The sequence below is a fragment of the Thalassophryne amazonica genome, chromosome 4 (genome assembly GCF_902500255.1).
Source record: "Thalassophryne amazonica chromosome 4, fThaAma1.1, whole genome shotgun sequence".
Classification (NCBI taxonomy): domain Eukaryota; kingdom Metazoa; phylum Chordata; class Actinopteri; order Batrachoidiformes; family Batrachoididae; genus Thalassophryne; species Thalassophryne amazonica.
In genome coordinates, this window is record NC_047106.1 from 73,002,989 (window position 1) to 73,025,448 (window position 22,460).

At 39.2% G+C, this 22,460-nt stretch overlaps 1 protein-coding gene across 5 annotated transcripts in view; it reads left to right on the forward strand.

The window, feature by feature from the left end:
• Positions 1-412: 412 nt before the first annotated feature.
• Positions 413-22,460, forward strand: part of golim4a (golgi integral membrane protein 4a) — a 111,683-nt gene continuing 89,635 nt past the window's right edge. For 4 of the 5 annotated variants that reach the window (XR_004560068.1, XR_004560069.1, XM_034168115.1 and 1 more), the window contains exon 1: positions 413-1,043. Coding sequence is in view for 3 of the 5 variants with exons in the window: in XM_034168115.1 (XP_034024006.1) it covers positions 857-1,043 (187 nt within the window). In the remaining 2 variants the exon portion in view is untranslated. The remainder of the gene's footprint in view (positions 1,044-22,460) is intronic. The other variant, XM_034168114.1, reaches the window with a different exon arrangement.

Consider the following 22,460-nt stretch of genomic DNA (forward strand, 5'->3'; position numbering starts at 1 on the left):
CCCCGGACATGCTGGAAGTATTATATTTCCCAGCAGTTTTAGGAACACCTTGGAAACCCCCACAAAGCGTTAGAGGATGTAGTCGAGCATAGGGAAGTGTGGGTGAGCTACTTCGTCTTCTGCCACCATGACCGTAGACCCAGATAACCTGCAGAAAATGAAAGATTGAATAAATGGCCACTTTTGTCATTTCTTTATGTGAATTAGAATAATTAAAAACACATGAAAATGATTGATGCTGAGTCTTAAATTTAGGTGTTTTCAAAAATAAAGCCAAAAAAAGAGAGAAAAATCTCACTGCAAATGAACGTATTGTCCAGCCTCTCCTTTTGATAGACGTCACGGCTGACCAATACATAACGAGCGTTCCTCTGAGGGTGGGAATAGGGAAATTTATGAGGTTCGGAGGCGGGACTTCCTTCACAATTCTGTACGGCAGTGAGACAGCTGCTTGGCTGACACGTAACTAAAATTAAAGGTGTTGTGCGGGCCTTGTTGTGGACTTAAAGTTCAAATTTTTTTAATCGGGGAAAGAGGAGACCGCTTCGTGAACGCTAAGGAGCAGCGGGGAGTCCAGCAGCCTCGGCTCGTCCCGCTTTTCGGCGAAGGCGGAGCAGCAGTTTGAGGTTAAGTCAGACGAAAATCTCAGCGGCTTCGTTACTTTGAAGAGTCTTGTTGAGCAAATAATGTCTCCATCGACCAGTCTGAGCGCAGAAGTAAACGTTTTGTTCGGGGAGTGAGGGCACGGGGGGGGGAGGGTGGGGCGGGGTGGGGGTTGAAGTTGAGTCGGAAGTTTCCAGCAGCAGAGACGGGCTCAGCTCGCGCGGACAGCCGCGAGGGGCGCGTGTCCACCACCATGGGTAACGGAGTGTGCTCGCGCCGCCAGCGGAGGATCTTCCAGTGTCTCCTGGTGGTCACGGTGATCTGCGGCGTGATGTACGGAGGGATGATCTCCTACGAGATGCACAAACAGCTGAAGAGGACCGAATCCATGGCTCTGAAGTACCAACAACATCAGGAGTCCCTGTCGGCGCAGCTCCAAGGTAAACCCGCGGGGATGACGTCACTGTGCTCCTGGTCCATCCAGGTGACCCTTTCACTGCAAATCACCACAACCCGTTGTAGTAGAGGACGAAGCTGAGACACGTATGCACATCATTTATAAGCGGACAACTCCACCGTTCTTAGACTAATGTGACCCCAATAAACAACTTGGGGATATGTGCCAAAATCTCTATCCGGGACCATCAGCCCGAAAATGATCACGCCCTTTTTCGTCCCGAGTGTGACATCAAGTACAGCTGTATTTTCTAAACTGCCGCTGCTGTGGATTTTCCAAAGTATTCAAAATGTTCAAAATGACCAAAGTTTGGGAGGGTCATAGAAAAGTGTAAAATTCCTGTTTTGATATTTTAAGAGAAAATGGCTAAAATAAAGGTCCTGTCACACCTTGATTTAACCAGTGTATGCTGACCGTTTTAAAAATGCTGGCATACGTGGGCGTAAGTCCTAACAAAGTATGGGTAAGTTTTGCGTAAGTTAAGAGCACACTGATATACGTCCTAATACGCTGACCACCTCAAAAAATTTTGGGCATGCTGAAAATTTTCAACACATGCCAGCATATGACTCATATGTTCCACATGTGGGACATAAGTTGTAGTAAGTAAGTTATGCGATTGCTGACATGGGTTTCTTGTAATTTACTCATAAGTTGAAATACATCCATTAATGCCATCCACTGATTGGCTGAAAGCTGTGCCCTCATGCTAACAGACTTTCAAATATTAGACCATTCACACATGGAGCAAATATAAAGTCTTACCTGTTCGTGTCAACATCACAGATGAAAAAGTATAAAACCTCCTTGGAAAATGATGTCTGAAAATAATTCCTTGTTGTGGCTGAAGAGATGTCCGGCTGTGACACTGGTGGTTTGTGTCACAGGCTCCATCAGATCATGGTTTCGACACTGGCACTTTGTGCACTTGGCTCCGTCAGATCATTCATGGTTTAGACACTGGCGTTTTGTGTCACAGGCTCCATCAGATCATGGTTTTGACATCGATACTTTGCACACTTGGCTCTGTCAGATCATGGTTTCAGTACCCACACTTTGTGCACTTGGTTCCATCAAATCATTGTTTCTGTGCCAGAGGTTGTCCATCAAGTTGTTGAGTTGTAGCGCCTGGTGTGGCTGGGCCGATACGGGACTGGTGTCCCGTCTGCTACAGCCAATACAGTGAAGCAGGGGTCGAAATACATTTTTTTAACCTGCTTGCACTGGTGCTAGTAACAAAAAAATTACTTGCACCAAAAAAAAAGTTACTTGCACAACCAAAATTCAGTCTTATATCAACCTTAAAACTCCTCCTCTGATGTGTCATACTCTTCGTCTCAGGGGAGAGTTTGAGGAGAGAGCAGCAGCAGCAGTTTTTTTTCACGTGTGCGCAAACTAATCGTCCGTGAAGATAATTTTATTAACTACACAGATGCATAATAAAACAAATGGTGACTGGTTTATAACACAATGATGACAGAGTTTGAGGGGGAGAGAGAGGAACTGCAGCCAGCCAGTTTTTTTTCTTTTCTTTGTTTACATGTGCGCACGCGAACACAACAAATAGAGCACAGCAACTCGCTCCGTGTGTGAGAGTCATAAAATGCAGGGAAGATGAAGACAACACACTGGAAATTTTTTTTTTCCTTATTTATTCCTTTATTGGTTCATTTTACTGGTGCTTATAATTGATAAAAGTTGGATAAAGTTACTTGCACCAGTGCAAGTGCAGTATAAAATTACGTGCACCGCTCGAATAATACATGCACAAACTAGCACATGCACGTACTATTTCGAGCCCCGGTGATGCCTTTGTTGTCTGCTGTCAGCGGAGCCTCGATATATAATTTGCACCACTTTTAGCTCAACCAATAATTTGCACCACATTTTACCAAAAATTACAGCAACTTTAACTTTTGACCCCTGAAATTTTGCTTTTTTTTTTTTTTTTTTTTTTTTTTTTTACTCTATAGAATTCAGTCACAGTCCAAATTATACCTTTTGAAATCTTTATGATCAGACAAATAATACAGAATACCTTTCAACATGATTGGAGTATTTTGAGATTTTGACCCTTGTGAAACCCTTCAATTAACCCCCTACCTGGCTGCCCATTGAAGAGTCAAGTGGCCACTCGTTTTTTTTTTTTTTCAAATGAGTAATGTATTTGTGCCAAATTTGGTGTTTGCATCACCATTTGAAGGATTCCTCTGTAAATATTCACTTATCTGCTGCACTAATACTGTTACCAATGGAATATTGTTTTAAAGTAAAAATACAAACAGAACTTATCTTTAGCAGACAGCAGTATCTAGAGATCATCTTCTAGAGATTATCAGGGAAATTTCCCAACAGCCAATAGCCCAGAAAGTTTAAGTTACTGATATGTGGGGATTCCGAACTGTATGTAGGTTGTTTGACCTAATGTTTTCTCTTAAAATATCAAAATTAGAAATTTTACACTCTTCTATGACCCTTCTAAACATGTACTGCTCATTTTGAACATATTGTATATCTTGGAAAATCTGTAGCTGCTGCAGTTTTGAAAATACAGCTGTATTTGCAGTAACACTTGAGACTAAAAAGGGTGTGGTCATTTTTGGGTTGTTCATCCTGGATAGAGATTTTGACGTATATCACAAGTTGCTCATTGGGGTCATATTAGGCCCCATTTAAAACAAATGAAAAAAAAAAAAGACATTACTTTTTCATGCCTGCCCGTATGCAGAAATCGGCTGGCATCAATTTTTTTTTTCTTTTGCCGAATTTCATTGATGGCGGTACAGCTGGTGGCATGTCCACTGGTGGCGAGTATGCTTTGGCCAAAGAAGGCCGAAGGTTATTGAGCCAAGCCTGGAACGTGCTGTTTGACAACGGAGGCAGCTTGGATGCTATGTACAATGGTTGCAAGGTGAGTTTTTCCTCAGGCAGCTGTAGCTCTGTGTTGACTCATTATATTCCGTGTGCCTTCTGGCAAACTGTAACTGAAATTTCACATCTTCTTTTGAAGAAAATCCTCTCTTTTTGTATGAGAAAAATTAAAACAACAAACAAATCTGCCCTCATCACTTTTTGATGATGATGATGATAAACTATTTTTTTAATGGGGCCTTAGTCTAGAACAGTTGAGATAGCCTCTCCTGAATAATGTGCATACATGTCTAAAGTAGGTCCGAGACTAAACAAAATTGTTAGTCTGTGCTGACACTCTTTTATGTTCATCAGTGATTCACACTTCATTTTGCAGAACTCATCACACACGCAGCTGCCAGCCAGAGGTCAAAGTTTAAATCCCACAAAAGCATCCTGTCACATGTTTTTCTGTAAGAGACAGTGTATGGCTGTGGATTGAAGATGTATAAATGTTCATAATTCATTTGTTCAGTTATCAGATGGCTTGCTTTGTTAATAATTAACCATGCTGCAAAGCAGAAAGAGGGTTTTTTTTTTTAAAGGACACGTCTGTCTGTTTGCACAAGCGCTATCAAACATGGATCAACATGTCTGATCTCCTGTTTCCAACAAATACAGGGTTTAGATGTGAAACAGTGAGTCCTTTTTATTGTTAATATGGAGAAAAATGCAGTTTAAAATTATAATTTAAAGGAAAAATTACAAATCGCACAGGTTTCCATAAATAAAATGAAAATGTACATTCATATTCTTTAATATTTGCACACTGGTCGTAGCCAAGTACAAATTGGCGACAACTTAACATTTGTAGATTTGGAATGACTGGATTTTGCATGGCCATTGGCCAACCAATTTATCAGGCCTCTAACATCAAATGACATCACAAAATATCTTTGAGGTTAGGGAAGTAGAAATATTAGCTGGTGGTGGCAAGACATTGTAATTGAATGCCCTGCTTGATCATGAAAATGTGCACTCGTATCACTTTTCTAAGCTGACTACATATGTACAAAAATACTCTGCTCTATTGTCATAATGGGAGAGACTATGCTGTATCTTGTATTGCATTCAAAACAAGGTGGGTCAGGATGGCATTGTGAGGATTTTATTGATACTGATACTCCTTAGGGCTGCATGAAGGCTTATTAAAAGGGAACTCTTTTAATTTTTTTTTGTATAATGGTGTCATTCTAAGTGTTAAATAAAACTAATTTTTACAGTTATTTTCAAAATTTGCATTTTCTATTAATAACTATCACTCTTAACAAATCTGCTAAAAATAAATTTCCACTAGAGGTACCGCATTCAAACTGGAAGTGTGATATTAGCTTATGGGGTAATTATAATAATAATAAATTTTATTTATAAAGCACCTTACAGTTGGCAAGCCAATCTCAAGGCGCTACCATAAAAGCACAATAAAACACAGTAAAAAAAAAAAATTAAGAAAAAGCTTTTAAGAACAAGCACGTCTTTAAGTGTTTTTTAAAAGTTTCAGCTGACTGTGGCAGTCTTAGATGGTAGGGAAGAGCATTCCATAGTCGGGGTGCAGCCGTCTGGAAGGCCCTATCTCCCATAGTGCGGAGCTTGGCCTTTGAAGGCTGGAGTTGGTGACTGTCAGCAGAGCGAAGATGATGTGATGGATTGTAAGGACTAATCAGATTTTTAAGGTACACTAGAGCACTGCCATAGACACACTGATAGGTCAGGAGACAGATCTTATATTCAATCCTGAACCGAACAGGGATCCAGTGGAGGTTTTTAAGAATGGGTGTGATGTGCGTGGACCTCCACACCCTCATCAGGATCCTAGCAGCGCAGTTCTGAATATACTGCAGTCTCTGCAGGCTCCTGCCAGGTATCCCGATGAGGAGTGCATTGCAATAGTCCAGCCTGGAGGAGACAAAAGCATGGACCAGTTTCTCAGCATTGGGTAAGGAAAGGGAGGGACAGAGCTTGGCAGTATTCTGGAGATGAAAGAAAGCAGTTTTGAAGAGGTGCTGGATGTGGATGTCAAATGACAGGTGGGGATCAAACTGTACCCCAAGGTTAGCGACAGAGGAATGAATGAATGAATGAAAACTGTTTATTTCGAACATTTGATACAACAACAATTACAAGATAGATCAGTAAAGACAACAACAAAAAAGTTCCTACTGTGTACCCAACATGTCCGAAAAGGGGTAGGGTGAAGCATCAGCTTATTTATCCTACCCCTTCTTCCCCACAACCAGTAATACCCTTTGCCACATATACACATAGGTTCCTACACACCTAAACCGATATCTATATATATATATATATATATATATATATATACACAAACATAAATATACACCTACACATACCTACTTACATACAAAATACTATATATTTACAAGCCGAAGCAAAAAACAAAAACACCCTAACCCTCATTACCCTTCCTCCTCCCTATACCTAGAAAAAAAACATATTTTTGTACCGCTGTTTGAACTGGTTCATGCTTGGACATTGCTTGAGCCCCACTCCCAATCTGTTCCACATCCTCACCCCACAGACAGAAATACAGAAACCTTTTAATGTTGTTCGTGCCCACTTCCCCCTCAGACTGCAATCCCCTGATCTGTTAAAAAACATATTTTTAATATTTGCTGGAAGTAAATTGTTTATTGCTTTATACACGATTTGTACTGTTTGAAAATGAACCAAGTCTGTGAATTTTAAGAATTTGGATTGTAAAAATAGTGGATTTGTATGATCTCTATAGCCAGTATTATGAATAATTCTTATAGCTCTTTTCTGCATTACTGATAGTGATTGTGTTGTACCTTTATAAGTATTACCCCATACCTCTGCACAGTACTGTAAATATGGTAAAACCAGTGAGCAGTAAAGAATGCGGAGTGAGTTGTGGTCCAGAATATGTTTCGCTTTGTTTAGAACTGAAATGCTTCTTGACAGTTTAATTGTATATGTTTTATATGAGTCTTCCAGTTTATCGTATCATCTATTATCACCCCCAGAAACTTATTTTCATGTACCCTTTCAATATCTACCCCCTCGACTTGTAACTGAACCTGTATGTCTGTATTACAATAGCCAAATAACATGTATTTTGTTTTACTTAAGTTTAATGATAATTTGTTTCTGTCAAACCATATTTTCAATTTTCCCATTTCTATACTGATCCTCCTCAGTAACTCCTGCAAATCCCCCCCTGAACAAAAAATGCTTGTCATCTGCAAATAATACTAATTTTAATATTTTGGAAACATTGACAATATCATTTATATAAATTAGAAACAGTTTTGGACCCAATACTGACCCCTGTGGGACGCCACAAGCATTGTCCAAGCATGATGATGTATATTCCCTCAACTTCACAAACTGTTTTCTGTTACTTAAGTAGCTTCTCACCCAGTGCAACACCAACCCCCTAATCCCATACTGTTCAAGTTTATTGATTAATATGTCATGATTGATTGTATCAAAAGCCTTTTTAAGGTCTATAAATATTCCAGCTGAATGTAATTTGTGGTCTATGGCGTTTGTAATCTCCTCAACTGATTCTATTAATGCAAGTGATGTTGAACTATGTGCTCTGAATCCATATTGACTATCAGTAAGTAATTTGTTTATTTATGAATTTGTCTAATCTATTATTGAATAACTTTTCTAATAATTTGGAAAATTGTGGAAGCAAAGTAACAGGTCTATAATTTGTGAAGTGGTGTCTATCCCCAGTCTTATACAGTGGCACAACCTTAGCTGTTTTCATTTGATTGGGAAATTTACTGGTTTGAAATAAGTTACAGATGTATGTTAATGGTTCTACAATCCATTCAATGACCTGTTTTACCACCACCATATCAATTTCATTTAAATCGGTAGATGTTTTATATTTACAATTATTCACAATGTCTATAATTTCTTTTCCATCCACTGCTGTGAGGAACATTGAACAGGGATTTCTTTCTATGAGATTATTATCCCAATCCTCAGGTTGGGAATTGGGAATTTTTTCTGCCAAGCTTGGTCCAATATTTACAAAAAAATTATTAAAACCGTTGACTACCTCATCCTTATTTTCCTTCTTGACATTATTATCAATGAAATACTGAGGGTAACTCTGTTTTTTATTACCATTTTTGATAATGCTATTTAATATATCCCATATTCCTTTAATATTGTTTTTGTTATTATATAATATGTTACTATAATATTCCTTCCTACATACCCGTATAATATTAGTTAATCTATTTTGTATTTCTTATATCTATTTTCTGACTCTTTAGTCTTTAGTTTTGTGAATTCTCTATACAGTGTATTTTTCTTATTACATGCATTTCGTAACCCTTTCGTCATCCATGGTCGAGCTTGGATTTTTTGTTTTCTGTAGTCTTGTTTAATTGGACAATTTTTATCATATAATGATGTAAATATTTGTAAAAAAGTTTCATATGCACTATCAACATCACTTTCACTGTATACCTTTTCCCAGTTTTGCTCCTGTAAATCCTTCTTTAGTGTGTTCATGTTTTCCTCTGTCCGCACTCGCCTGTATTTTATTTTCTCCTCTGGCTGATTCCGCCGATGGTTTCTATTATAAACGATGAAAACTGGTAGATGATCACTAATGTCATTGATTAATAATCCACTCACAGTGTTATTCTCAATATCATTGCTGAATATATTATCAAATAAGGTAGCACTATGGGATGTAATTCTGCTTGGCCTGGTGATTTTTGGATATAAACTCATACTGTACATTATACTGATAAATTCATGTTATTTTATGCTTATTTGGATTGAGCAGATCAATATTTAAGTCACCACAAATGAACACAGTTTTTTGATTAGTTTTTGAGAACATTTTTCCCATACAGTCAGTGAATGTTTCAATACTAGATCCTGGTGCTCTATATATACAGCTGACTAATACATTTTTGCTTTTTTCTTCACATATTTCAATAGTTATACATTCTAATAAGTTATCAATCACAGTTGTCATATTGTCTACTATTTTATAATCCATGTTCTTATCCACATACACAGCCACTCCTCCTCCACTCTTATTCTTTCTGTTTACACAATTAAATTCATATCCATCCAGTTCAAAATCCATTCCTTTATCTTCATTGATCCATGTTTCTGATATAGCAATTATGTTAAATATTATTTTAAATTGACTTAAATATTCTCTAATGTTGTTAAAGTTTGCACATAGACTTCTGCTGTTGAAATGGATTATTGATAATTTGTTATCTGTTTTAATGATCCGATTAAACTGTTCATCTGTATAATAGCAACAACTGTCATTGATATTTGAGAAGAAATTATTGTCCGGGTCTATATCGTGCTCCAAGTCCAGTACATTGTGGTCTGTGTATTTAAATGTTCTCAGTTCTACTTTTCCATGATCAGCAATCCTGTGAGTTATATCCTTCTTGTCTCCAGATGTAGATGATGTAGTAGATGAATAGGTTCCTCTGGTCTGTGTCATGGTGTTGTGATGTGTTTGTGTCCTCATACCTTATTGGTCGTATTTGTCCAGATCCTCGATGTTCCTGATTACCATAACCTTCGCTTGTCCTGGTGTTCCATTCAATTTGATAAATGTTTTGCAGTTGGATGTCCATGTCTGTTGAATTTTTCCCTGCTTTTTTAAGAAACGAGCTTTCCTGGCGATGTCTGCGTTTCTTTTGGTCAGATGTTCATGGATGAATACGTTTGTTCCTTTAAGTTTCCGTCCCTGTTTTAACAATGCCATTTTATGTTTTCTGTTGACAAACCTCATTATAACTGCTCGCTTGTCTCCATCCTCTCTCCTGGGCAGGGGGTGGCACGCTTCAATGTTATTACAGTCCATTTGAATACTTTTAGATTGCAGGAAGTCAGCCACCTGTTGTTCCACTGAGCTGGCCTCCTGCTCACTGGCCTCCCCTCCGCTGTCTTCTGACACCGCCCGTGCGTAGGATCGAGGTTTAATATGAATTCCTGTAATAATAACGTCGTTCATCCTTGTGTACTGTTCCAACTCCGCAACACGGTTCTCCAGGTACACCAGACGCCGGTCTTTCTCGGCATTCTGGATCCGGAGAGCCTTCACTTCTTCCACCAGCTCCATAATGGATTTCTGCTGCATTTTAACAACAGAGATTTCCTCAGACAAAAAGTCCAGGGACTTCTTGATATCGTCTCCCTCCTCCGCCGTCAGTGCCTTCTTCGGACCCATGGTCAGATAACTCCGCGCTGGCGCCTCGGGCCTCGGTAAAGCCGCGCCGGTGGAACTGCGCTGACGCCTCGGGCCTCAGGTGGAGCCGCGCCGGTGGATGTGTGCTGACGCCTCGGGCTTCAGGTGGAGCCGCGCCGGTGGATGTGCGCTGACGCCTCGGGCTTCAGGTGGAGCCGCGCCGGTGGATGTGCGCTGACGCCTCGGGCTTCAGGTGGAGCCGCGCCGGTGGAACTGCGCTGACGCCTCGGGCTTCAGGTGGAGCCGCACCGGTGGAACTGTGCTGACGCCTCGGGCTTCAGGTGGAGCCGCGCTTGTGGAAAACAATCCTGCTGTGGATCAGCGAACTTCACACTAATAATGTGATTATTAACTGTCAGATGACAATGTAAAACCTCTTAATCATTCTAAAGATGATTGTAAGCAGAAACAAGGCAGTTTAAGCGCAAACGGGGCGATAATCTCTTAATTCTATCGAGGAATTTAGGGGAATGTTGTGGCCGGCAAATGGAAAAACAGTCAGAGGCAAGGGCTGAAGTTGGTGAGGGGTCCCAATGAGCACACCATCTGTTTTATTCCTGTTAAGCTGAAGAAAATTGTCATTCATCCATGCCCCCATCTCCTCCAAACAGGCTGTAAGAGCAGTTAATGAAAGTGAAGGCGATGTAGTGTCCAACCTGACATAAAGCTGAGTATCATCAGCATAGCAATGAAAGGCAACTCCATGCCTGCTGATGATGTGGCCCAGGGGGAGCATATAGATGGAGAATAATGTGGGACCGAGGACTGACCCTTGAGGTACTCCACAGGTGACGGTGTGGGCCCTCGACCTAACTCCTCCCAGAGCCACATACTCAGATCTGTCAGTCAGGTAGGACCGAAACCACTGGAGTGCTGTGTGGGTAATGTTTATAATACAGCAGGAAACCATAAGCTCTTGTTGTGTGTTGCCCAAAAAAGCGAAAATTAAAAAGCAAAACACTCAGTTCGAGTGTGAGCAAAACAGAGAAGGAAGAGTGGATCTTCTTCCAGAGACTCAGTGTGTCCGGGGACGGAGCTGTGAGGGCAATGCTGAGCCGCTCACACTGGACAGAGAGAGGCAGCCACCGGCCGCCGCGCAAATAGCCACTCCCCACGTAGAGTGGAGAGCAAGCAGCAGATGAAACTGTTAAAAAAAAAAAAAAAAAAACAGACAAACACACTGCATTTTTAGTTGAGATAATGCCTTTTAAAAATGGGGGGAAAGCTCAAAATGCATTTGCGAGTGTAAAATAGGATTGTGGGTACCCTGATTTAAATTTTTTTTTATCTAAAAAACTACTTAGAATTAAGCAAAAATATTTTGCATGTGTTCATCAGACATAGGTACTTGTTAAAAAAAAAATCTTCAGAATCAGAGTTGGTGACCTGGGAAGATTTTGGAAAATCTGAAGATTTCGCATGGAATGACCCATCTGTAGGTTTTGTCAAAAGTATTTCCTTTCAGACTTTAATGGCGCAAATGTAACTCCATACATAGACTCTGAGCTGAGCTCAGCCGGCTCCACTGCACGTGAGGATGTAATTCATAAAGTACACAGGACGTCTCATTTTGGGAGGAAAAAATCGTTTTGGTTGATTGTAGTTTGTTTATATTTGTAAAGAGGTGTCATTTGATTTTTAAAATGTCGATTTGCTTTGAAGTTATTAATTTCAGCCAGGCTATAACTTGACTCGGCAGAGAGCCACACAGTGTTTGGTGTGCTTGCTCAAAGTGCATGAAGATAGATTTTTAGAGAAGCAGTATTTGATCAAGGAGCACATCACATTGTGCTGTGTTTTACTTCCGCCTCCAGGAAATACTGGAGTGGCACTATCTCGCTGTTCTGCAGCCAGACTGCCAGGGACTGTTGTTTCTGTCCTTTAAAACAGTTAAGGCTGGGTCCCACTGAATAATGAAAGATGAATAATGAGCCACGCATGGGTGTGTCAGCGATTATTCAAAGAATGACCCACATTTTCATCTGTTACGTATCCGCTATGAAGGTGCCTCTATGTGCCTCTCTGTACCCCGCATGTGCCACGTAGCAGCCTCTAGTGAGCCACGACCGACCTGTCATTAGAGCCTTGAATGGCTCGCATCAGCCACACTAAGCCACATAGTGCCGTGATAGCACCATGATAACGGCATGTTGGCGTATGTTTAGGCATGAGTTTGGTTCAAACCTCCAGCCCTCCCACACCTGGTCCCTTTAAAGTGTGGGTTTTCAATTCACAGATTCACAGCAGCATTTAAAGATGTCACATTTTTTAAATGCAGTCCAAAAATAGATGCTCTAGTACAGTCTCACAGTTGTGCGCTGTGTGCCAGGTTGCTGTCCACCTGTAATGTACCAGACCAGCTAGAATCGAACCACGGGTTCCTGGACAGCCGCCTCTGTGCTCCTTGCTGGCTCCGCGGCTTGGTGGCTTTATTTCTTCTGCAGCTTTAAACACACACACCATGATCCCACTATAAACTTTGTTCTTCCATTTATTTCTGCAAAATCGCTCTTTGGCGCACGTACTGCTGTTGTCCATTCCTGGAGAGCCGCCTCTGTGCTCCTTCTCACTGGCTTCCTTTCCATCTGTGGCTTGTTGGCTTTATTTTTCCCTGGCTTTAAACAGTCATTTTTACACTGTGAAAACTTTTAACTTTGTGTTCTTCCGTTTATTTCTGCAAAATCGCTCTTTTGCGTGCGGTACCTTCTGCCTACAGAATGAGGTGGCCGCTTTAATTATATACACCTGTGGATCACTTTGAGAAAAAAAAAAATATATATATATTTCTTTATTTCTTCCACAGCTTACAAGTCACCATGATACAACTTTTAACTTTATGTCTTCAAAATCGGTCTTTTGCGAGCTTCTCCTTCTGTGTTGCCGCACAGCTCGGCGCTGCTTTTAGCGGCTTCACTGGAGTTATTTCTTCCGCGGCTTTAAACATACATCCACTTTCTCACAGTCATCCAAATTTTAACTTTGTGTTTGTCCAGTATTGACTGAAAAATCACTCTTTTGTGAGCTGGAGTTCTGCCTAAATGCTCGTTTGGATCAGTGCGCGGTGCACACACACAGCGGAGCTCAAGTGATCCATTAACAAGACATTAAATCAACTATAGACATACTTTCACAGCTAGGAACTGTTTTATCAAGCTATAAAAAACATTAAAAATGGTTACTTTGAGTTGTTCAAAATACATTCCACATGGAGCAGGAAAGAGAGGGGGGAAAAAAAAGTGTTCAGATGAAACAGTTCTGTCATTCCAGAAACGATTAGAGGTGTTTTCAGCATCCAATACTACTTTGCTTCCCCATTTCAAAATAGAATGTATTATATAACAGCTGAGTGGATCCTTGTCATTTCATTGGTGGCATGTATGTCATGTGACATGGATTATTCATACCATTTGCCATTGTGTTTCATTGACTGTGCAGTAGTTCTTTTTTAGCGTGCAGTTTTGCTGCTATATAAAATGTGCTATTGCACGCCCTGACCACCACACATGCTTACACTACCGGGGGCGGTATTTAGCTAAACATAGTAAAGTTTGTTATGCTGGCAGATGACGATTTGAAGGAGCTAATTGACGCTGATAGTTCTTCTAACACACACACAAAACAAATCCACCATGCCCTAATCTGTTTGGAGGCATGGAGAGCTGTTAGAATGAAGTTAGGATAAAAACTGGACAAATTTATGTGATTTTTTTTTTTTTTTTTTTTTTGCTGGAGTGAGGAAAGTAGGCGGAAGTCTGTACACAAAGTAAGTGGACTGCATCATGGACTACTGAGAACAATTTTGGACACTTATTTGAAGTTTGTGTTGGACTGTTAAGCACCAGTGAGGAGCACCAAAATGTAAGTCCCTTTTCTGTTGTTTATAAATTAATAAAATATCAAATGACAAGGATCTATTTTAGTCATTATATAAAACAAATAATGAATGTTTTTTTCCATCTGTTCAGTGGAATGAATATTTAATTCGATGAAAGCTGGAATGTACTGTTCAACTTGGCTGTGCCTTGTTGAATGGTACGTTCCATCTTTCATGTCATGAAATATTCGTGGCATTGAGCCATTCATTATTTGTATAATGACCAACAAGGCCCCATTCAGTCTGGAGATTGCAATCCAGTTTAAACCAGATTCAATCCTGATTGCTTTCTAGCCAGATAGCGTTCACACTTGTTTTCAAATCTGTCTCATCCTGCGTTCAGATTGGGGTTTGCAGTCCAGCTCAAGCCACCTCTTACACCACACTGGAAAGTTTGGGCTCTCTGCTATTTTGCACAGAAAATAAATTGGAATTGAATACCTAACAATAAACTGATAAATTTTATCCCAGAGACTTCAAAATTCAGATTTACCTGGTTTTCCATAGCTTGTCAAGTAGTGACCGTTTTGAGTAATAAATCCACCGAGTATATCATTAAATACAATCACAAGATTGTTTGTTTAATGTCAATGGACTAAGTCTGCTACCTGTGATTCAGACAGAATCCATGATCATTTGCAAGAAAAATGGAGATGGGTCACTTCATAAAGGGGGGGGGACGGGGGGGCGGGGGTCACCAATATGTGATAAGAGGGTCAGTTTTTAAATTTTCTAGCAAGGTGATATATACTGTAAGATACGAATAAATGGATTGTGGAGAATACATAAAATCTACCATTGAGATAAGTCATTTTTAGAGGTGCTCGCAGAAAAGCCCCAGAGTGCTATTTTTGGCAGCTATATTAGGACTCAAGCGTAACTCGGCAAATTGGAACACAAAACAAACAAAAAGCAATTAATCAGTGACTGTTGCTTTATTGTTCAACTAAATTCCTTCTCCCCATGGTTTTAAAGCTTTCAAGAGTGGTGCTTTCAAACAACACAACTGCAGTTTTATTTATTGAATAAATTAGCAGTTTAGGAATATGGGTTTTAAATGTAACAGAGCGGGACACTACGGGGGGGCGGGGGATTAATTTTACTTTGTGCCCATCAAATCCAAGGTAAATTCAGATAAATTAGTTGAAGTGATTTTTGTTTATTTTTACCAAAATAATACTTCAGTGTTGTATGTCACAAATGTGGTGGGGTTTGGTTTTTCTTCTTTGAGGTTTTATCTGAAAAGAGGTCCCTGTTTTTACAGATAAAAACTTTTAATGAAATGACCCAAATGTGAATGTCAGGGGCAGACCCGGGGGATGTGCCCCCCGCCCCCTCCCCCGGTCACATTCAGTATTGTACAGTAAGAGTTCAAATGAATCAAAAGCAGGTATGAAGTATCTTTTCTCTGTGTATTTTATTGTGAAATATGCACCAGAATGCAGGAAACAGTACCTAAGTATTCAAAGATTTTGTGGGGGCATGCCTCCAGACCCCTCTATGGAAGATTCATTGACAAATGCAGAAAGACAATTAAGATAATAGTTCTGTCAACTTTTACTTGGTAACAAAATCGTCTATTCAAGAGGAACATATATTTTTTTTTTAGCAGTGTAATGTAGCATTATTAAATATTAGCGTTATCATATGTCCTATTCAAACATGACATCACTGTTATAATGTCAGAGCAAACACACAACATATTTGTGGTAAGGCTAATGAAATCGTCATTGTTAATGTTAACGTTTACAGCTATCAATATAAGTACGTATCTCACTATAGACATTAATGTTAGCAGCTAACTAGCCAATTAGATTATCGAGATGGCTGTTCCTCTTTGTCAGCATCTGACTCACCTACGTGTTTCCTTCTCAGATGCTCCTGCATTGCCGTATTACTGCCGTGGCAGGCAGGTTCTGCCTTGCAGATTTTGCATTGCACATTTTTGTCTTTAATTTGGTTAAAATGCTCCCAAAATTTTGAGCTTTGCTGACGGCTAACCATAATATTGTTTGGGCATAATTTTTCTAGTGACATCACGGCTGACCCCGATTACCACTACTGCACATGTGCGTCAAGGACAGAAAGGTAGTGGAAGATACAGCAGCAATTTTGAGAGTAAAACAAAGCTTAAAAAAAAAACAATGACGTCAATTATTAAATTAGTCGCTGACGATTTTATTTTGGTAGTCGACGTAATCGTGACTAGTTGACTAATCGTGGCAGCCCTGCTTTCAATGTACAGGTATAGACTGCAGATTTTAGAGGTCATTTAAATCATACAGATGCAGATTTTTTTTTTTTTGTTTATTTTATCTAGCTCTAATTTGCATAGATGTGAATTTTTGTGGGGGAAGCTGCACGGGGAAGACCTTCTCTGTGCACGGCTGACGTTCCAGACTGGATCCTGTGACCATTTTCTGACAGTGACATCTGAGTGGGTGCGTGTTTCTGTGTGGTGATGAGGTGCCGCAGAGAAACTGCTTTACAGGAGAAGACACCGGGTGCACAGACATAGATTAACGTTATGGTCCCGACCTCATCCTACTCACACGCCCAAATTCAAGCCATGCACACGTGCAAGGAGGAAGAATTGCTGTTTGTTTACCAATGAGGAATAAAGAACAGCTTGATGGATTATTTCACTGTAGAGAGTCTACTGCTTCAAATGAGTAAACGTGAATTTGTGTTATGTTTCAGAAAGTAATTAATTTATAACCACACAAAAAGTTCAGTTTTTAAGCTCACATCATCAACCTGCAGTCTGTAGCTGCAGATGACAAATATTGCTGTGACAGTTTTCTGACGGTGATATCTGAATGAACCGTGGGTGTGTGGTTGTGTATGTGTGCATTCCTGTGTGGTGGTGCCAAGTGCTTCACTGGAGAAGACATAGGGTGCACAGATGTAGTTTGACATCATGACCCCGAGCTAGCCGGATTCAAGCCACAACAATTGCTCAACAGTGGCATTCACATGTGTATGTATCTGTCTACCCACCCACCTACTGACCGAGCTACCTACGTACACAGTAAATTTTGCTGAGTAAAATATACTCTGTTGGGATAACATTTGATCCCAGTCTAAGTAGAGTAAAATACACTCTATTATAGAGTGAAATCAGCTCTACCATCTTGTCAAATCAAGTGTTTCTACTCCAATAAGAGTTGATTTTACACTGTGATAGAGTTGAGTATATTTAACTCTATTTGGACTGGGACCAAATGTTATCCCAGCAGAGTAAATGTAACTGCAAAATTTACCACATACCAACGGAATGATGAAAATGCGACACAACTATTTAGAGTAAAGTAAATAAAGCTGAACTTGTTTATCTACAGAAAGTTATGTTTATTTGAACCAGGATGATTCCTTTTAAGATATCTAATGTATGTCCCTATACATTATGGAGCTTGTAACAAATGGCAATATTCCTGAACAATGAATCACATTGTGATTGGTATTTGTCTTTTTAAAAAAGGTGGCCTCAATTTGTGCCTTTAGACTTGGCTTTTATCATCACTGGCAACAATATATATGCTGTAACAGAGCTGTTTACTTTTCTGCATTGATTGGCAAAGGCTCAAGCTGCATTCACATGTAGGTGATGTGTTGCAGACAGTGTACCTGATGTTGCCTGTGTGATGGGTACCACACACTGTGATGGCACATGCTGTTGAATTTTTTTTATTTATTTATTTATTTTTATTATTATTAAGGTGCAAGGACCAATTCAATGTTGATCTATCCACACAGATGGAAATTGATTTTCTTTTACTGCAGTGCAGAAACCTTGTTATGCATGAAACTGGAACCCAAGGCAGGTCTGTGGTGTCGTGAATGCGGTGAAGTGTGGCACTTGCAGCCTATATCCCAGATATAGGCTGCAAATAAAAAGCTATAACCCAATGCAAAGTTTATTCTTCCACGTTAAAGAGCTGGACATGCAGTTTTATGTTGTAGTGTGCTGTCACATACAAGTAATGGCCTGCTTCATTAAAAAAAGTAAAAATAAGTCCTAAAGAGGATTTTTTTCGACCTGCCCACTGGGATTGTATTCCTTAGTATTCACATGAAAGATCCAAAGCTAAATATCAGCAATGTAGTCAAAATTTCCCTTGTCTGGAAACAAATACAGCAACAACATGCCATGACACAGTTTCTGTGGTGACGTTATAGACCAGATTAAACATGTTAGAGTATGTGGGCAGTAATTAGTTACATAATTGTGATTTATGTCATTAAAGCATTGACTCTATGCAGAAAGAATTCCAGAAAATGTTAGACACTAGGTTCACAGTTTATTTTAGAGGGATAAAAAAGGCTCCATAACAGGTACAGATGCAGCTATTGTATTGATACACATACTACAATTGATCAAGCCCCCGCAGAGATTTCAAAATTTATGTCTGAGACTAAAAATGGCAACATAATGTATTGCATTTCGTGACCAAAATGCTCATATATTGTTTACTATTATGCATATCTCTTTTTTTCTGTGCAAAGAATCCATTGTTACTTTAACAGTGTGCTCTATTCCAACAACAATCCTAGTGATTGCAATCTTCTGCCAAGTGCTGAAATAACCAAACGTAGGTTAGGTCACATGGGTTTAATTTAAAAATTAAACCTTTCACATGTTCCTACTCCTTCATGCCATCTGCATAATCTCATTGCACAAACTTGATATTTGCTTGTTGTCGGTAAGGGCTCTGTTGCACCTTGACGATTTAGCCAGCATATGCCGATTGTAGTAAAAATGCTAGCATACGCGGGCATACGTCTAATAAATTATGCAGCTGTCACACCTTGACGATTTAACCAGCGTATGCTTGACAGCCCCATTTCCACCGAGTGGTTCGGTGGAAATGGGGAACTGCATGGTATGATACGTGTTGGAACAGTTAAGTCTGACTTGGTTTGCATTTCCACCGCAGGCAGAACCCTAGCAGTCAAAAAAAACTAGGTTAAACCAATAACAACTTATTTAGAAAAGAGACATACACTTTTAATTCCAACACTACATTTAATAACTATTTAAAGTTTAGTGAACACTTTTTCCCATTTAACTTGCCCCATTTTCTCACATTTTCAACCTTCAACATTTTCAGTGTTCTCCAGACAGAATGTAACTGTGCTATCTGCAGATGTAATTCTTGCATTTCACAAAATCAAAGTACTGGTTATCATTTTTTTCTTCATGAAATTTTGTGGCTTTTCCACATCTGAGGTCATGAACTGGTGTGTAAAATCTGGACACTTTGATGTGTAGTGGAATGTCTGTGCAGAGTTTGTACAAAGATGATGTGGGACAGTTTGACCCAGACACTTGAATGCGAACTGTTCAGATCCAAAACAAACATGTCTGTTTAATGTGCTCAGAGATGCATCTGTGTGCATAAATGCATTCATGTGCCATAATACTTCTGTTGTTCCATTTGAATTGATACTGAGAATTATTATTTTTGAGTTCTTTGATTTGTGATTTGCTTTACTGTGTACTTTCTGGGCCAAAATGTAAAGTTGTGTGAAAAGACTGGGGTGGGCAAATTCACTTGATTCAAGAAAAAAAAAATTATGATGATGATGATGATTTATATATATATATATATATATATATATATATATATATATTATTTATTTATTTATTTTATGGGTAAATAGACCTGAAAATGCAGCAGAATACATCTGAGATTTTAATTTTTTTTTTCTGGGAGAGAACCCCCCAGACCCCCTGCCAAGGTCTTCAGTCCTTGCCAATTTTTTTTTTTTTTTCCCATGGCCCACTCTCATCACTGGAGAGTAAACTCGCCGCAGACCATTGTAAACTGTGCGCGGCTTCATACAAGTGCACAAAGAAAATTTGGAAATGTTCAAAATCTCCGTCATGCATTAATTATGTGAACTTCATGTGAACATTACACAGTTAAAAACACTGAGTGTGAGTGATTGCGTCAGCTCATTTGAATGATTATAATGAGATGATAAATCTATCATAAACATAATTTTACAGCTGGTCATAAGAAGGAATGAACATGCAGCTGTTTTACCAAGCCATTAGAATATAAACATTACAAATAATTACCTTTCAGATGGCTCCAAATACATTCTCCATCTCATGAAGTGCAGGAAAGAGAGAGAGAAAAAAGTGGCAGTGATTCTGGAAGCGATTAGAGGGGTTTTCATCAGCCCAACTCTGAGAGAAAATGATTAATCCGCTACAAAATAATTATTTTATGCAGCGTCCAGCGGAACAAAGTGCGGCATCCAGCTGGGAACACAGTGGGTGGGATTGTCACGACGAAGTGAGCGAGAGTGTGGAGCCAAAATGCCTGCAAGTGTCAAGGCACCTTGACATCGATGAATGTTCCCCAGCTTCTGTGGACACGCAGCCTGTCATAGCCTCTTCAAAGAGGCACTTCAGATCCAAAAACACACACACACAAAAATCTCCATTAACATTTGAGGGCCTGAGCACAGCAGCTAAACTGGCTATGGGAGCTCTCTCCATGATACTTTATTATTTTTAAACAGGCTGTGTGAACTGAGCTGAGACGTATTCTTCCAAAAGGACTGTGACTTTTACAGATTTTAAAATCAATTCACCATGACACAGTCACATTTAGGTAATCTACAATTAATCTGCGGTTCACACTGTGGAAAAATGTTGAAGCCTGATTTAAATGTTCATGTGTTGATGTGGCTTTTGGATGCATTAGAGACCAGAAAAATGACTTACTTCGTATGTTTAATGCATTATTGACACGGGCCCCAGCTGAATCACTGAATGCCTGCACTACAAGCCAAGTTGCATCCTTAGACGGGAGGGGTCCGAGGCCATTCCATGTAAAATCAACAGATTTGCAATGTTTCCTAGCTTGTTCAATTCAGTCAGGAAATGCTGACCATGGAAACTGACATACTGTAAAAGTAGTTTCTTTTTTGTTTTTGTTACCAGTATCTCACAAAGTGTGTAACTGCAGGCCTAAAATTTTGTCCTCATTACTGGGCACAAATGTATCATTTCCTGAAAGCAAGTCTTTTGGAAGCACATCCAAGACGCTGAGTTGGGAGATATTTATTTATTTGATATGGAATGATCCTCTTATCTTCCTAATGTAAGAGCAAAGTGACATGACCTAGAGGCAGATACAACATGGTCCGTGAAGGCTCGCTGGCCCAGTCACCACAAGCGTATTTCTCCTGAAATTTTTGAAATAAGTGGAGGAACAGCCTGTGAGTAATTTTAACAATAGGAAGCAGGCTTCTCAAGGCTTTACAATAATTAAGTAACCACCTATAGAAACATATACAAACAAAACCAGTATGCCCACAGTGGACCACAATGGATCATACTTGTCATAATACCTGCATTCTTTGTAATTAGCAAGAAATTAACAAAATAAAGGTTTTAGCTCAAAAATGGTTGAGCACTTTGATAACTAAAATGTTTTTATTATTTTATATTTTAGTTATAAATAAATGCTTCCTAAATATGCTACCTTGTATTTATTCATGAGGAGGTCATGGTCAAGGGGTTAAAGCTGTAGGTGTGGGACCAGAGGTTCCTTGGTTTGAATCCCAATCAGACCAGAAAATCACTAAGGTCAAGGTCCTTAACCCCCAAGTTGCTCTGGTGTGCATTTGGAGAACCTTGCGTGACAGTATGTTGATATGTATGTGTATATAAATATATATGTGTTTGTGTGTGTATGTATGTATGTATGTATGTATGTATGTGTATATAAATATATATGTTTGTGTGTGTGTGTATGTATGTATGTATGTATGTATGTATGTGTATATAAATATATATGTGTGTGTGTGTGTGTATGTACGTATGTATGTATGTACGTGTATATAAATATATATGTGTTTGTGTGTGTATGTATGTATGTACGTGTATATAAATATATATGTGTTTGTGTGTGTATGTATGTATGTATGTATGTGTATGTAAATATATGTGTTTGTGTGTGTATGTATGTATGTATGTGTATGTAAATATATATGTGTTTGTGTGTGTATGTATGTATGTATGTGTATGTAAATATATATGTGTTTGTGTGTGTATGTATGTATGTATGTATGTGTATGTAAATATATATGTGTGTGTGTGTGTATGTATGTATGTATGTATGTGTATATAAATATATATGTGTGTGTGTGTGTATGTATGTATGTATGTATGTGTATATAAATATATATGTGTGTGTGTGTGTATGTATGTATGTATGTATGTGTATATAAATATATATGTGTTTTGAGCTTCAGATGTAAAAGTGCTGCAGAAAAGCAGTCTGTTTGCCATGCATTTGTTACGCTTCCAAGCCGAACGTAACACATTTTGAGGCTTATCATAAGGGGAGTGAGGATGAGAA